Source organism: Bos indicus, chromosome 12, assembly GCF_029378745.1.
Source record: "Bos indicus isolate NIAB-ARS_2022 breed Sahiwal x Tharparkar chromosome 12, NIAB-ARS_B.indTharparkar_mat_pri_1.0, whole genome shotgun sequence".
Taxonomy (NCBI): Eukaryota; Metazoa; Chordata; class Mammalia; order Artiodactyla; family Bovidae; genus Bos; species Bos indicus.
In genome coordinates, this window is record NC_091771.1 from 89,793,054 (window position 1) to 89,808,083 (window position 15,030).

Sequence of the window (15,030 nt, forward strand, 5' to 3'; positions counted from 1 at the left end):
AATCACCTCAGATGGCCCTGGGGGCGGGGCAGGAAGCCAAGGTGAGGAGCCAGCACAGGACGAGGGCAGCTGCCTCTGACCATCATCTAGCCAGCAACTAACCCTCTGCGGCCACGGGGTCGGCCTCAGACCAGACAGAGGCCAGGCAGACCCACCCTGTGCGGCTGGATGCAGCTATGCAAACCAGACCTCCTGCAGGGGCCCAGCGCCGGGGGCCCACGGATGTGGGTGGGCGGACCAGACTTGGCTGAGGCCTGCGAGCCGGGAGAGGGACTGGCAGACACCGGAAGCTCAGCCTGGAGGGGCTTGCGGCAGCAGCTTGGGGCAGCGGCGTGAAGAAGGGGAGGCGGGTCTGGGGCCCCACGGTCGGCCCAGGCCAGTGCCGCCCCCATGTGAGGGGTGAGCTCCCGGCCAGCTCCAGGCCCTCCTCCTCGGGATGGTCATGGGGGAGTGGTCTCGAGACACGAGGGCGCTCAGTGACCTCGGAGGATGCAGACGCCTAAAGCCTAGAGGGCACCCCACTGAGCCCACCGAGGCCCCAGCAGTGCCCCTAAGGGCACGGGAGGCAACTTGTCTGAACACTGAAACAAAACCCCTCCTCACGGGAGTGTCCTTTGTGCAAAGAGCTCCAGATGACCATCCTCGCTCAGGTCTCCTCAGGGTCCTGCTCAACCAGACCGTCCCCCGAACCATAAACCATGACGACTCAACACATAAGGGGGAACCGACTACACGGAGCCCCTTGCCGCACCTGGCATTTGCTTGGCCTGTGACCACCCTGAGGATGACCATCGTCTGCAGAGGAGGGCGCAGGAGCTGACCGCCCGGCCAGGTGGTCCCTGCCTGCTCCATCTACCTGATGAAGGGGTGTCCTGGCCACCACCTTCCTCAAGGAGACCCCAGTGGGGCCGTCTCTCCATTCACCCAGCCCTCGGGACACGGAGACAAGCCTCAGAGAAGAGAGGCTCAGGCTGGGGCCGCCGAGCAGATGCCCACACTCCCGAGGGGCCTTTGCCCTCTGACGGCTGGATGGCAGGGTCCACGCTGTCCGCCACCCTCCCGGTCACACTCAGGGTCTCTTAGGAAGATTAGCGAACTGTGTGTAGGAGTTCAAGTTTTATCTATTAGTATTTACATCCCGTCTGCCTTCAAAAAAGACTGCACACGACTTACGCAAAATGCATCTAATGAAACTGAAAAAATAGAAAAAATATTTTAAAAATTAGGAGCAGAATCAGAGCAGAGAACGGCAGCAGACAGGATAAACAGGACCTAATCAGAGCAGAGAACGGCAGCAGACAGGATAAACAGGACCTAATCAGAGCAGAGAACGGCAGCAGACAGGATAAACAGGAGCTAAGCGCGCAGATTTTCTGAGGAAAACAGACAACCCAGAAAAGCCCTCGGATCAGGCTCTGGGAAGACAGCTGAGGGAGATGGGACGCAGGGCCAGGACCCCACGGTGCCCTCACGAGGCTGCAGGGACCTGCCCCCCGGAGGCTGGCCCCTCAGACAGCGGGTCGTCCTGACACCCAGTGTGGACCCTGTGCCCCCTCGGAGCCTCGAAGGGGAACAGGAGGGACGCGGTGACCATGCGGCGGGGGTGGGCACGTGTTTCCTCCTCCCCGGCGTGTGGAGGTGCTCACCAGGCAGAACTCAGGCACTATCCCCACCCCCATGGTCTCCATGGTGTCGGGGGAATAAAGGCAAAGCAGGGGTCCCCAAGCTGTTTGCCAGTGTCCAGATGGCCAGCAGAGGCGGACCTGGGGGAGGTCCATCAGGATGCGGGGCCCCACAGCCTCCACCCAAAGCTGACTTTGAGAGAAACCCCACGGATCCTGGCCGACCCGACAGGCAGGGTAGGCTCTCTGCTTCACGGGTCCAGGAACAGACCAGGACCAGGGGCAGGGGGTCGGGGGGGCTGGGACTCACGTTCTTCATCTTGAAGGACTCCTCCTCCAGCGGCTCCACGGCCAGGATGTTCTCGATGGGAATACTGTAGAGAGGCGGGTCCCCTGCGGCAGAGCACGCCGTGAGTGCCAGGAGGGGCCGGTCTCCCTGCAGGTCTCCCCGCAGGCTCCCACAGGCCTCGAGTCCCCTGGGGATGCCCACCATCCAGACCACGCCACCCACATGGGACAAGAGTGTCCGCCCCGAGACCTTGACCCCCCACACTCAGCCATGGAGGGCCAACCGCTCCCCACGCCACCCAGGCCACCCTCTTGGAGCCCCCGCCTTCCGTGTAAGGAAGTGCTCACCCCAAAAGCAACCTGGACCCCACGGGGCCCAAGATGAGGCTCTGGTCCCTTGGAATAAAATATGTGAAAACAAGTAAAAAGTGACCTTTTCTTGTTACCTTTGCTTTTCTGGTAGGTAAATTCATGGTTTGTCAGGCGGAACCATCTTTTCTTAAAATTCTTCATCCCAAATCGTTTTCTCCCTTGTGCCCTCTTAATCATGAACCTGTCGTGAACAGGACAGTCTGGTGGGTGAGCGGCTGAGGGCTGGGCCAAGGCACCTGCCTGCCTGCCCCCACAGGCCAAAGTCACAAAATCAGAACAGCTCACCAATTCCACTCCTGTGACATTTGATGCGGACTATGGGGTTTCAGTATCTTATTTCCACGGGACAGGATTTAAGAATCAGAAGATGAGGCCTCTACTTTTGAGAAGTTTAGCCCCTGTGCTGGTGTCCACTGTCAACCTCAGGTTGCGAGTTGCTGACAACTCTGGTCTACCAGAGCTCCAACAAGGAGCCCCGCCTCCTGCCCTGAAAACGTGGACTAAAGGTGCCCCCAGAGCCAGTGTGGCAGTAGGTCCCAGCCCCGCAAGCGTGTTCTGGAGGCAGAGACAGCAGAAAGCCAGCTGCTCTGGGCTGCGTCCTGTGCTCTGAGCCCCGGCGGGGGACGCTTCTGCCTGGGGGGCTGATGGAGGGCAAGGGGCCCTCAGACGCTTCTGCCTGGGGGGCTGATGGAGGGCAGGGGGCCCTCAGACTCTGCTGCCTGGGGGGCTGATGGAGGGCAGGGGGCCCTCAGACGCTTCTGCCTGGGAGGCTGATGGAGGGCAGGGGGCCCTCAGACTCTGCTGCCTGGGGGGCTGATGGAGGGCAGGGGGCCCTCAGACGCTTCTGCCTGGGAGGCTGATGGAGGGCAGGGGGCCCTCAGACTCTGCTGCCTGGGGGGCTGATGGAGGGCAGGGGGCCCTCAGACTCTGCTGCCTGGGGGGCTGATGGAGGGCAGGGGGCCCTCAGACTCTGGTGAGGGAGCCACCGGGCAGAAGCCTCTGACTACTCGGGGGCCGTTCAGTCTCCTCCCGCTCCCTGCCCACAGACGGGCATTCCTCCCCTCGCAGCCTCAGCGGACAACAAGCACAGGGGAGCAGCCCTGAGGTGTCTCAGAGCCACAGACCAAGGCCCCAGGCAGCTCTGGACGCCCCTGGCCCTGCGGGCAGGCCCCCTGCCCCTGAGCCTCCCTCCTGCCACCTCACCCTTCCTTAAGCAGGATGGGCTGCTGCACGCTCTTGGGGTCTCTCCTCCCGGAGGATGAGATCAAATCCAGGAACTGAAGTGGGACAGAAAGCAGACAGTTAAGGGGAAACTGTGAGAACTGCCCAGGCACCCTGTGTCTCCTCCTGCAGCCAGAGAAGAGGTGGGTCTGAGCGCGGGTGCAGGTAGAGCCCCTCAGGGAACCACGGAGGCCGGGCACCCCGCCGAGCCCACCCCTCCTGGGAAGGTCTCCCGCACCCAGAGCCGCTGCTGCTCCTGAGAGCTGCCAGGCCCCAGGTGACTCGGGGAGGTTCACCCTCCCCTCTCCCCGAGCTCGAAGCCGCTCCGGCTCCCTCCCACCTCTGGGTTTGGCCCCCGCAGGGCCTCCCTGCTCAGCTCGGCCTCCCACGAGTCACCCACCTCGGCCTCTGTGAGTCTGGGTAATTGATGCTGAGACTTACGTTTTTCACCGCATCAGCGTACTTCTGCTCATTGAAGAATTCGTAGAACGCAGCCATGTAGGACTCCTTAAAACTGGCCTAAGACAGAAAAGGTCACTTAAACGAAGCCTGAGGTCGCTTGGCCCAAACCTGAAAGGCCTGGAGCGTGGACGCGACGAGCCTCAGCTCGGAGCTGACCACAGGGGGCTGGCATCTCCTCCCAGCAGCGTGAAGTGCAGGCACCCCTGCTGCTGAGGCCCGCCGCACACCACAGGAGGGGCTCCACTCAAGCTATGCTTCAAATGCCAACTACCCGGGGTCCTGGTCCTGGGTGAGACCTGTTACGCATGACTCAACACCCTTCGCGGGCATGTGGCTCCCAGATGCGTTGCTGGGATGGGGAGGTTCTCACTTTCAGGAGTCAGGTCAACGGCAGGAGGAACCTGGGGGCCTCTGTCCACATGAGTCATTTTATTACAAGGGGGTCTGTGTGGACCTCAGCCCGGCAGGGGCCTGCTCATTGCTTTGGCTGACAGATGCTGGGCTGATGGACGGACAGAGTGTGGGGCTTTGGCCTGCTTCTGTGTATGTCACTTAGGTTCCGAGAAAGCTGACTGGCCTGCAGGGGCTGCTGTGTGCAGGGCCGGAGGCTGGGGGCATGCAGGGCCGTGAACATAGGAGAGCAGGGGCTGCTGTCTGCAGGGCCGGGGGCGGGGGGCACACGGGGCCGTGAACTCAGGAGAAGGGCAGGGGCGGGGGCCCTGTGAGTCGCGGCTCAACCCTGTCCCAGCAGAGCCCGACGGGCCCGCCTCCGAGGACAGGCCGTCCCACTGGCCCCCGCACAGCTGCCCTCACGTACAGACTTCCCGGCCCCACACGCCAGTCTCGAGGGAGCCCGGTGAAGGGAAGATGGATGAGCACGGGCCTGGGGAAGGAGCGGCTGCCTCTAGCTGTGTGTGGACAAGGCTTTGGTCACTGGGCGGCACCCCAACTTCCTTAAAACGCTCAGGCTGAGAACGCCCAGCTATGCAGTGGGGCTGGGCAGTGTCTCTGCCAAGGGCACACGTCTACGGATCCACATACAGCAGTGGAAGTGCCAGCCACTTACAGGGGACAGTCAGCACGCACAGGTGACGTCACAGCCCAACAGGACGGTCACTGTATATGGTGACGTGACATCACTGCCCACGGGGGACGTCACACCTTCAGGGGATGCCACTGCCGCCTGCTGTTACCCTGTTCCTCCCAAAGGCGCTCTTACAGCCTCGCATGGGGAGGCCAGGCTGCGACCCTCCTCACCCTATTACTCCACGTCCTCCTTCGTGTTGGAAAGGGAATTAAAGCCAGTGACTCACAGACTTGGACTTGGACAGGCTGCCCAGAGTCTGAATGGTCTTCGAAACAAGTGTCAGCGTCCTCGACGTCTGTGGGTCCTGCCAGAGACGGGAGGTGACAGTCTCTCAGACAAGTTGTGACTGAGCCCAGCACTGCCACCAACAAAAGGAAGGACACCCCTAAAAGCTGTGCTGTCATGAGTGTCATCCGTGAGGGAGCAGCTAAGCCCAGAAGTGCTGGATTCACAGGTCCCTGGAGACCCTCGGCCTGTCCAGTCTGGGAACTGCTAAAGAGGCGGGCCCTCGGGCCACCCACACCCAGTGCTGCCAGCCAAGGGGATCTCTGGCCATGTCTCCCAGGACCCTGCCCAGGGGCCCCTCGCCCCCGACACGGCTCACAGGCTGGACTCAAACCCAGGAATGGGCCATCACCCTGGGCTTTCCACCAAGCGCGGGGGCCGCCTGGCACTTTGTCCATGAGGGCGTGGGCCTCGCTCATGGTCATGGAGGGAGTTCAAAAGTCCATGCTGACTACCTGGCCTGAATGATGACTGAATATACCCAAGGTCAGGAACACTCTGTCTTCCCATGGAGGGTGGGGTGGAGTAAGCCCTCAGCTGAAGCCCTGGTCACACCATCCGATGGTTTTAATGACATGACTTAGATCAGAATGTCTCAGCACCTCCCCGAGATAAGGACTTGAGGGCCTGTGGCTTATCCATAATCCAGTCATCACGTGGAGCTGTCTCTGCACCTTCCCCTACTCGGCTAGCAGCACCTTCCCTAACCCTTCCTGGTCCAGGGGGCGGGACGGGTCAGGGCAGCAGGACGGGTCAGGAGGGCTGGGTGGGTCAGGGCGGCTGCGAGGGTCAGGGCGGCTGGGGGTGGTTAGGAGGGCTGGGCGGGTCAGGGTGGCTGGCCAGGTCTGGCTGACTAGCGCTCTGTGCTGTGTTTGAGGCTCACTCACCGTGTGGTGGGGCGTGAGCTGGAAGAGGTTGGGGGACAGGATGGCTGGAGCGAAGAACCGCAGGAAAATGAAGCTGCTCACAGCTGTGTACCGCACGTCCAGGTCATCTGTGGTGGAGACAGACAGACTCGTCTGGGCTTCTGGAGCCATAGGGAGAAACCGGGCCAGGGAAGAAAACGGGAGCCACTGGGACAAAGCTCAGCTGCGAGCTGTGATTCCCCAGGCAGCGCTGGGGCCTGGCTCCCCCAGGGGCGGGTGTAGACAGGGGAGTGTAGATGGGGGAGGTGCGAGCTGGGGGGTGCAGACAGGGAGCCCTCCACGCTGGTGGCTGACCCCTCCCAGCAGCAACGGCTGGAGCCCTAACCCTGATGGGACCTGTGAGTCCTCTGCGGCCTGGAGGCCTCTCCACAAGGGGCCCACGAGCACTCACCCTGGAAGCGCTTGGCGGCTGCCTCCCGCAGGGAGAAGAAGATGTCACACATGACGGTGGGGCAGCTCACCCCCGATTTGGTGATGACGCTGAACACGCGGTCCACAAACTGCCGCAGGTTCTCCTGCAAAGGCAGAGGGCAGTGCCGGCTGCACCCAGCCCTCCCGGGGCTGCGGAGCCGGCCACTCACCCAGGGCCCTCGGGCAACAGGCTTCCCACCACGGGTCAGGGCCAGCGTGCTGTGGAGTCCAGACCCTGCATCCAACCAGGGAGGGCGGAGGGGCGCATTGTGGCCCTGCCCCTGCTGACCAAGGGCCCATAGACCGCACCACGGGATGTGACCTCCGAAGGCCAGGACCCCTCTGGGCTCTTTCGAGGCACAGACAGTGTGATCCACGGGCCGGGCCTGGAGCAGGGTATGGCGGCTGGTGCTGGGTGGCTCCCACAGCCCCGCCCGTCCCGAGCGCGTGGCAGGGCGCGTGGGTCTCACCATGTTGCTCTCTAGGCTCTCGCCGTCCTTCAGCCTCACGGGGTCAATTTCACAGGACTTATGACTCTGGCAAATCTACAAAGAGCGTTCAGGACAAGCCACATGTGAACTGAACTGGGGCCCAGGTGGGCGGAGATCCTGTGAGCTCCTCACGGCGCCCTCAGGGCCCGGCTCACGCCTCAAGGTGCCCTCAGGGCCCGGCTCACGCCTCAGGGTGCCCTCAGGGCTCGGTTCACAGAGCAAACCGGAATCTAGCCTCCGTCCTCTCAATGCAAAGGACCCGTTTCTTGTTAAACTGTGCTGAGGAAATGCCCTTCCCAGAAAGGGGACCCAGAGGAATGGCCTCCAGGACCGGGGAGGGAGGTGTCCTCCCTGGGTCCTCCTGTATGAGCAGAACAATGGACTTTCTGAAGTATTTTTTTAATTTGAAAAATGAGGGAGACTCTGGGATGCTTGGAGGCACCCTCGGGAGGCTGGGAGGCTGGTGTGGCGGCGACAGCTCTGGGTTCCGGGGGCACCCAGCCTCCCCTCCTGCGGGCCCTCACCTCCTCTATGGTGGGTTTCAGGGTGACGTGTAGGTACTGCATGCCTGCCAGCTTCATCGTCTCATCGATGCACTTGGATGTCAGCGAGTTCCCTCGGAAGATCGTATTGGGGTCCCTAGAAAACAGCATGGATAGGGAGGTGTCCAGGGAGTGGGGGGCTGCCCTGACCAACGAACGCCTTGCAGCACCCAGAGGTCCAGGCCTGCCTGCTGCATAACTAACCCCCCACCACTATGGCCACCACGGGGCCCCCAGGGCCCTGCACTTCAAGAGCCACATCTGGTCTTCAGGGACTCATGACAGCCCCAGGGGCAAAGGGTGTCTTCGCCACATCTCCACAGACACGTATGGATCTTTCTGAGCTGTTGGTCCCAGCAAAGCCCACCTCCCAGAACAGTGGCAGGCCCTGGGGAGCAGGGACCCGGCCCCTGATGCGGGCTTCTTGCTGACCCCGCAGCCCCGACCTTGGAACTGAGCTTCCCCCAGGCACCCAGCTCCCCGCTCGCCTGCCCCACCCCCCACCTCGTTCCCAGGACGAAAGGCACAGTTGTGAAAGAGCCAGAGTGTTGGTGAAGTCCGCGTGGCTCCCTCCAGCTCCCTGGGCCCCCGCCCTGCCCCTCGGCAGGCCAGGACCCCAGAGGGTCTCAGGCCCAGCTGGCACTCACTGGGTCCTGCGGACCTCGGCGCTGGCGATGGCGCTGATGAAGGGCACCACCCGGCCGTAATGCAGGAAGAGCCGCACCAGTGGGATGGCCGCCTCCTGCTTCTCCCTGCAGACCTCGCCCAGGATGTGGGCTGCCGATGCGGAGACAGGCTGGGGCAGGGTGCGGGAAGTGAGCCCTTGCCTGCCAGCCCACTCCAGGAGCCACACCCACCACCCACACGCAGCACCAGCCGCTGTGCAGAGAACCCGCCCGCGACTCTGGGGTCACAGTCAGAGAAACCGCAAGTCTCGGGCCTGATGGGTTCCCGTGGCTCTTGTGTGGAGGGTGGGGGTCCCCGTGGCTCTTGTGTGGGGGTCCCCGTGGCTTTTGTGTGGGGGTGGGGGTTCCTGTGGCTCTTGTGTGGGGTTGTGGGGTTCCCGTGGCTCTCGTGTGGGGGCATGGGGTTCCCGTGGCTCTCGTGTGGGGGTGTGGGGGTCCCCGTGGCTCTCGTGTGGGGGTGTGGGGGTCCCCGTGGCTCTCGTGTGGGGGTGTGGGGGTCCCGTGGCTCTCGTGTGGGGGTGTGGGGGTCCCCGTGGCTCTCGTGTGGGGAGTGGGGGTTCCTGTGGCTCTTGTGTGGGGGTGTGGGGTTCCCATGGTTCTTACATAGGTGTGGGGGTCCCCGTGGCTCTTGTGTGGGGGTGTGGGGGTTCCTGTGGCTCTTGTGTGGGGTGTATGATTCCTGTGGCTCCCATGGGGGATGTGGGGTTCCCGTGGCTCTCACGTAGGTGTGGCAGTTCCCGTGGCTCTCGTGTGGGGGTGTGGGGTTCCCGTGGCTCTCATGTGGAGGGTGGGGGTCCCCATGGCTCTCGTGTGGAGGGTGGGGGTCCCCGTGGCTCTCGTGTGGGGGTGTGGGGGTCCCCGTGGCTTTTGTGTGGGGAGTGGGGGTTCCTGTGGCTCTCGTGTGGGGGTGTGGGGTTCCCATGGCTCTCACATAGGTGTGGGGGTCCCCGTGGCTCTTGTGTGGGGGTGTGGGGGTTCCTGTGGCTCTCGTGTGGGGTGTGTGATTCCTGTGGCTCCCATGGGGGATGTGGGGTTCCCGTGGCTCTCATGTAGGTGTGGCAGTTCCCGTGGCTCTCGTGTGGGGGCGTGGGGTTCCCGTGGCTCTCGTGTGGAGGGTGGGGGTCCCCATGGCTCTCGTGTGGAGGGTGGGGGTCCCCGTGGCTCTCGTGTGGGGGTGTGGGGGTCCCGTGGCTTTTGTGTGGGGAGTGGGGGTTCCTGTGGCTCTCATGTGGGGGTGTGGGGTTCCCATGGCTCTCACATAGGTGTGGGGGTCCCCGTGGCTCTTGTGTGGGGGTGTGGGGGTTCCTGTGGCTCTCGTGTGGGGTGTATGATTCCTGTGGCTCCCATGGGGGATGTGGGGTTCCCGTGGCTCTCACATAGGTGTGGCAGTTCCCGTGGCTCTCCTGTGGGGGTGTGGGGTTCCCGTGGCTCTCGTGTGGGGGCATGGGGTTCCCGTGGCTCACATGTGGGGGTGTGGGGTTCCCATGGCTCATATGTGGGGGTGTGGGGGTTCCCGTGGCTCTCGTGTGGAGGGTAAGGGTCCCCGTGGCTCTTGTGTTGGGGTGTGGGGGCTCCCGTGGCTTTCATGTTGGGGTGTGGGGGTTCCCATGGCTCTCGTGTGGGGGTGTGGGGTTCCCATGGCTCTCACATAGGTGTGGGGGTTCCCGTGGCTCTCGTGGGGTGTGGGGTTTCCCGTGGCTCTCCTGTGGGGGTGTGGGATTCCTGTGGCTCTCGTGTGAGGTGTGGGGTTTCCCGTGGCTCACATGTGGGGGTGTGGGGTTCCCGTGGCTCACATGTGGGGGTGTGGGGTTCCCAAGGCTCTCGTGTGGGGGTGTGGGGGTTCCCATGGCTCTCCTGTGGTGGTGTGGGGGTTCCTGTGGCTCTTGTGTGGGGTGTACGATTCCTGGGGCTCCCATGGGGGATGTGGGGTTCCCATGGCTCCTGTGTGGGCTATGGGGCTCCCATGGCTCTCCTGTGGGCTGTGGGGTCCCCACCCCCAGTAAAGGGAGACACAGACGGTCCTGAGCACTAGGCAGGCTGGGAGGTCCAGGCTGAGGGGCGGGGGTGGGGGGAGGCTGCCAGGTGCCGGGTGGAGGCGGGCAGGGCCATGGGGGGGGCCATGCAGGTACCTCCACATCCGCTGACTTCAGCAGCAGGTCCCTCAGGGGGCTGTAGTAGTCGGAGGAGAAAACATGGTCTTCCGTGTAGACCACATTCAAGCGCAGGGAGCCCAGATCCCCTGGCTTTAAGCTCTTGCTGCCGTTGTCCCGAGGCTGAAGGAAGTACCTGGTGCGGGACCCACGGACAGGCGGCATGAGGCCGCCGCTCCCCAGGGACCCTGCCACAGCGGTCCTCCTGACACGGGTTGGGTCAGCGTCTGAGGCGAGGGGTCTCGTGGACACTCTGCAGGACACCCCCTCCGCATCCCCACCCTTCAGTGGCCGCCCCCGACCCCTCCCACAGAGTCCCTGCACCTGGAGAGTCCCCCACCTGATGCCCCCAGAGTCTGCATGGGGGCAAGCCCCCATGGTCGCTCACTTTGGGCTGATCACAGAGCCACAGACTCAGAAGGGGGTGTGGGAGTGGGAGGAACAGGCAGGGCCGTGAGCAGTGCAGGAGACTGCAATAAAACCATTTACCCTGGAGACTGACCCTGGAAAATGGCCATCACTGAGCAGCCCCGGGTGGAGAGACCCTCAGGAATGGACGTTAGTGGGGAGGGAGGGCTTGTACTATGGGCTGGGTGGCCCCAGGCACAGGGGCACCCAGCGGTGCTCCTGACGGATACCCTTGTCCTCCCAGCCTATCCGTGGCCTTGCAGCACCCAGCTGCCCTGAGCGCCCATGCCAGGCAGCCTGAGGTATGAAGCAGCTGAGCCACTGACCACCAGCAGGCCTCCCGTCCAGCCCCATCCCAAGGCCAGGCTATTGGTCAGGCAGGGCCGCCTGGGAACCGAAACAGGAATTCCAGTTTCCTGGGACGGACGCTCCCTGGGCACAGCACCGTCTGCCCACATGCTCACAGGTGAGTGGGCTCTGGGGTGAGGTGTGAGGCGAGTGATCTGCGCCTGCCCCCACCCCAGTGGTGGGACAGGGCGGTGAAGCCACTGTCGGGGCTGCCGGGCTGTGGGGGCCTCACCAGGCTTCGTGGGGGCTGGACTGCCGCAGCACCTTCAGCGGGACCCTCAGCTCCCCCAGGAACTCGTCCCCGAACTTCAGGTTGCTGGCGTTCCACAGGTCCACCCTGGAAGGCAGAAGGCATGGGGCCTCTTACCAGGTGGCCAGGCAATGGGAGCCCTGAAGCTCAGAGCTGGGGCAGGACAGGCCCACAGGCCACTCTGAGCACAGCTGAAGCCTGAGATCCAAGCGCTCAGGCCCTCGGAGGGGGAGTGGCTCGCCCAAAGCCCCAGCCCATGGCTTGTTGCTATGTGGAGGCTGGGCTTGCAGGACAGACCCCAGACTGCCCCCAACTGAGTGTCAGAACCTCAGGCTTCAAGGGAAGTCCTGACCCACAGGAAAGCAAACTTAAACGGTGTCAAATCTAGAGAAGCCCTATGGTTCTCATGAGCATGGTGGTCAGACCCACTGTGGCCACCCCAGACTCAGGCTTATGATCTGTCCCCAGACACAGGGGGTGGAGCTGCAGCCACAGAGGCAAGAGGGCTGGCGAGGCCCAGAGGGATGCCGGACCTTGCGCTAGAGGCCCCACCGCGGGGCCCTGAAGCAGTGGAACCGTGTGCCAGGCCAGGCCTCACACAGAGAGGGGCTTGGAACCTTTGCACTGCACCCAGGAAGACACTGCAAAGTAGACACAGACCATGTGTCCTCCAGCCACCTCCCAGCATCCTCGTGCTAAAATGATCCAGAAAACTGAGGTTCCTGTCTGTAGATGAGACAGTTACATCTTATGTAGGTTGGCAAGGAGTCCGGGGCCCTCGAGGAGGAGAAAGGGACAAACATTTTTTTCTACATCGCTTTGTCTTAGTCACGTAAGACATTTTTTCTTAAACTCTGAGTTGTTATGACAACAATCTTTAAGACTAACTTTTTACACAACCATACAGAACAATTCATCTTGCTCAAAGGTATGTTTTTCCTTAAGCTCTGTACTAATGATTATATAAGAACGATACCTTGCTCAAGGACATGTTTCTTCCTTCTAACAGGAACCTTCTGACTAACCTTGCTATCTTAAGAGTACGCTGTGGGAGTGGGTCTGGCTAAAGTACTTAAAGCCTTGATCAGACTAGCGAGGGGGTACTCCCCATCCCCCTTCTGATGTCTGTGTCAGAAGCTTTCTCTCTCCTTTTTCACTGTAGTAGAACTCGTGCCACACAGAGCTCTGAGTGATCAAGCCTGGTCCCGGGTCCTGAAGCTGAATCTTTGGAGGTCGCGATCCAACACCGTTCAGCATAAGCTTCATGGGTGTCGCCCAGTTTCCAAACACAGCACAAGGGCCCAGCAGGCGGCAGGAGCCCAAGCGCACAGCCTGGGAATCTTGACCCCAAATGCCCTCACGCACCGGATTTCCAGTTTGTCCACATCCTCGTCCTCGAAGTCGAAGTGGGACTTGCGGCTGTAGCTGCAGGGCCTGGTCACCTGCGGGCACGGAGAGCGAGCGTCAGGCCTCCGCTGCCCCTGGCTGCTGGCTCACTCCTGCACAGCCTGCAGGTGCACCCCATGAGGGGGGGCTGGCCTCCTTTTCCTCCTGGCTACAACAAGCACATCCCAGGACGGCACAGTTTCTTCCCCCAGGCTCTCAGGCTGTGCCTCCAGGCCTCCACAGCCGCCCAATGAGGCCACCGTTGCCCATCCTTTTGAGGGCCCAGGTGGAAGAGGCCAGTGACCCCCGCACATCCTGACCCATCCCTCCAAGTTCCTTTGCAAAGTCCCCTTACACCTTTCCACCCTAGCATTTCGTTTCCTACAGCTCCAGTACTCCATGTACACCCTTACCAGCCCCACTCCAGAAACCCTGCCCACTGCCTCCTGGAGGGTGGTGCACCCATTCTGCTCTGGGAGCCCCAATGCCGTGGTCGCCACATAAGGGCAGGGCTGCTCCGCCCTCCCCGCGCTGGGCAGTGAACCATGGAGATGGGAGCGAGACCCTCATGCTCACCTATGGTGGCCTTTGTAGGGGGACAATGGCCTCTCGAGCGTTACTGGGGCTGGCACCTCTGAGCCAGTGGTTGGCAGTTCTGTGCCAGCCTGGCCCTCACCCACCAGCCAACTGGTGGTTCTGGTTCTAAGGGGCTCTTGTTTGAATGCACTACTTCCACCCCCAAAACCCTCACTACTTGTGGTGAAACAAGCCTCTCTCTGCTGCTCAGGGGAGACTGGGTGGAGCAAAAAAAAAAAAATCAAGCCAGCCAAAAAACCCCAAGGTCTTGGTAATTTGGAAAGTATTGATTTGCCAGCATTCAACACAAAACTGGGTCAAACTGGAAGCAGCACACAGCCTTTCCGCCCAGGGAAGGAAGGAGCTCCTGGGGGTTCACACTGCAGAGTGGGAGGGACTCCAGGTGAGGCACAGCACCCCAGAACTCTCCGCGGCAGTGACCAAGGGCCGTTTTGCCAAAGACCCCGGGGTGTGGGTATCAACTGTGTTTGTGCCACTGAAACACCGACCTCAAAATAAAACACTTCATCAAACTGGGGGTTGTTGGTCTTCTTCTTCACCTTCGTCTTCTTCGCTTCTGACCTGCATTCGAGGGGAAGGATCGGATGGAAAACACTGTGATTCCACCAAGGCTGGGCCACCCGGCCCTCCAGGGCACAGACCACCCAGCCTTCTAGGGCACAGACCACCCGGCCAGCCTCCAGGGCACAGACCACCTGGCCCTCCGGGGCACAGATCACCCAGCCCTCCAGGGCACAGACCACCCGGCCTCAACCACCAGCGGCTGTGTCTCCAGCACCAGATGGTATGCAAATCGGGACGCTTTACTGAGCCAGAAACACCCACGTGAAGAACAGGAAGGCTTTCTTCTTACAGACTTCAGGCCATGAAGGAAACAGAAGGAAGTGAGGCCTTCACAGCCTGCCTGGCCCACCCGCTTTCAGGAGGGAAGCCCCACCTCAGCGACCTCTCCCACCCTGCAGCTGAGGCTGTACTTGCCTGCACGGTCCCGCCAGGGTCACGGTGGCATAGGGGTCACACTGCCCGTTCACGATGGGGAGGCCCTGGCACTCGAGGATGCTGAGGAGAGAAGTGGAGGTCAGGAGGGCATCTGAGGCCCAGGGGCCATCTCACAGCCGCCCTGAGGTCTGGCAGAGCAGTCGTCTCAACAGCTCAGGCCAAGAGCCACAAGTCCCTGCAAAGCACTCCCCAGGCTCCCGTCTAGTAAACAGAGATGGACAGCTGGTCAGCGGGCAGCAAGCACCTGGGGGCAAGAGGAAGCGTGTGTGCACCAGGGGAGGACAGACACACTTCCAGTGTTGGCTGGAAACAAAGCACAGCATAGGAGTTGAGGGTCGTGTTTACGTGGTGGGCTTTCTGAGGACCTAGTCCAGGATGCAGTGTCTCAGACGGCTCTGAACAGGTGAGAGGCGCCAGGGTACACAGGAGCGCCTGTGACCAAGGCCAGGTGGTCGGAACATCGAAAGGCCACTGTTAACTAAACCCAGACACCCCGGGT

General features: G+C 62.0%; 1 protein-coding gene and 1 long non-coding RNA gene across 4 annotated transcripts in view; one reads left to right on the forward strand and one right to left on the reverse strand.

The window, feature by feature from the left end:
* Positions 1–15,030, reverse strand: part of RASA3 (RAS p21 protein activator 3) — a 101,809-nt gene that overhangs the window by 8,831 nt on the left and 77,948 nt on the right. For all 3 annotated transcript variants that reach the window (XM_019971858.2, XM_019971855.2, XM_019971856.2), the window contains 15 exons: positions 14,511–14,591; positions 14,021–14,093; positions 12,915–12,991; positions 11,532–11,636; positions 10,523–10,679; positions 8,355–8,503; positions 7,690–7,804; positions 7,145–7,219; positions 6,655–6,778; positions 6,225–6,331; positions 5,279–5,356; positions 3,945–4,022; positions 3,486–3,559; positions 2,357–2,463; positions 1,933–2,015 (listed from right to left, as the gene is read on the reverse strand). In XM_019971858.2, coding sequence (XP_019827417.2) covers positions 1,933–2,015; positions 2,357–2,463; positions 3,486–3,559; positions 3,945–4,022; positions 5,279–5,356; positions 6,225–6,331; positions 6,655–6,778; positions 7,145–7,219; positions 7,690–7,804; positions 8,355–8,503; positions 10,523–10,679; positions 11,532–11,636; positions 12,915–12,991; positions 14,021–14,093; positions 14,511–14,591 — 1,483 coding nt within the window. The remainder of the gene's footprint in view (positions 1–1,932; positions 2,016–2,356; positions 2,464–3,485; positions 3,560–3,944; positions 4,023–5,278; positions 5,357–6,224; positions 6,332–6,654; positions 6,779–7,144; positions 7,220–7,689; positions 7,805–8,354; positions 8,504–10,522; positions 10,680–11,531; positions 11,637–12,914; positions 12,992–14,020; positions 14,094–14,510; positions 14,592–15,030) is intronic.
* On the forward strand, positions 11,276–13,756 carry LOC139186270 (uncharacterized). Its single transcript, XR_011569844.1, has 2 exons — positions 11,276–11,417; positions 12,712–13,756. It is a non-coding gene; the product is annotated as an uncharacterized lncRNA (long non-coding RNA).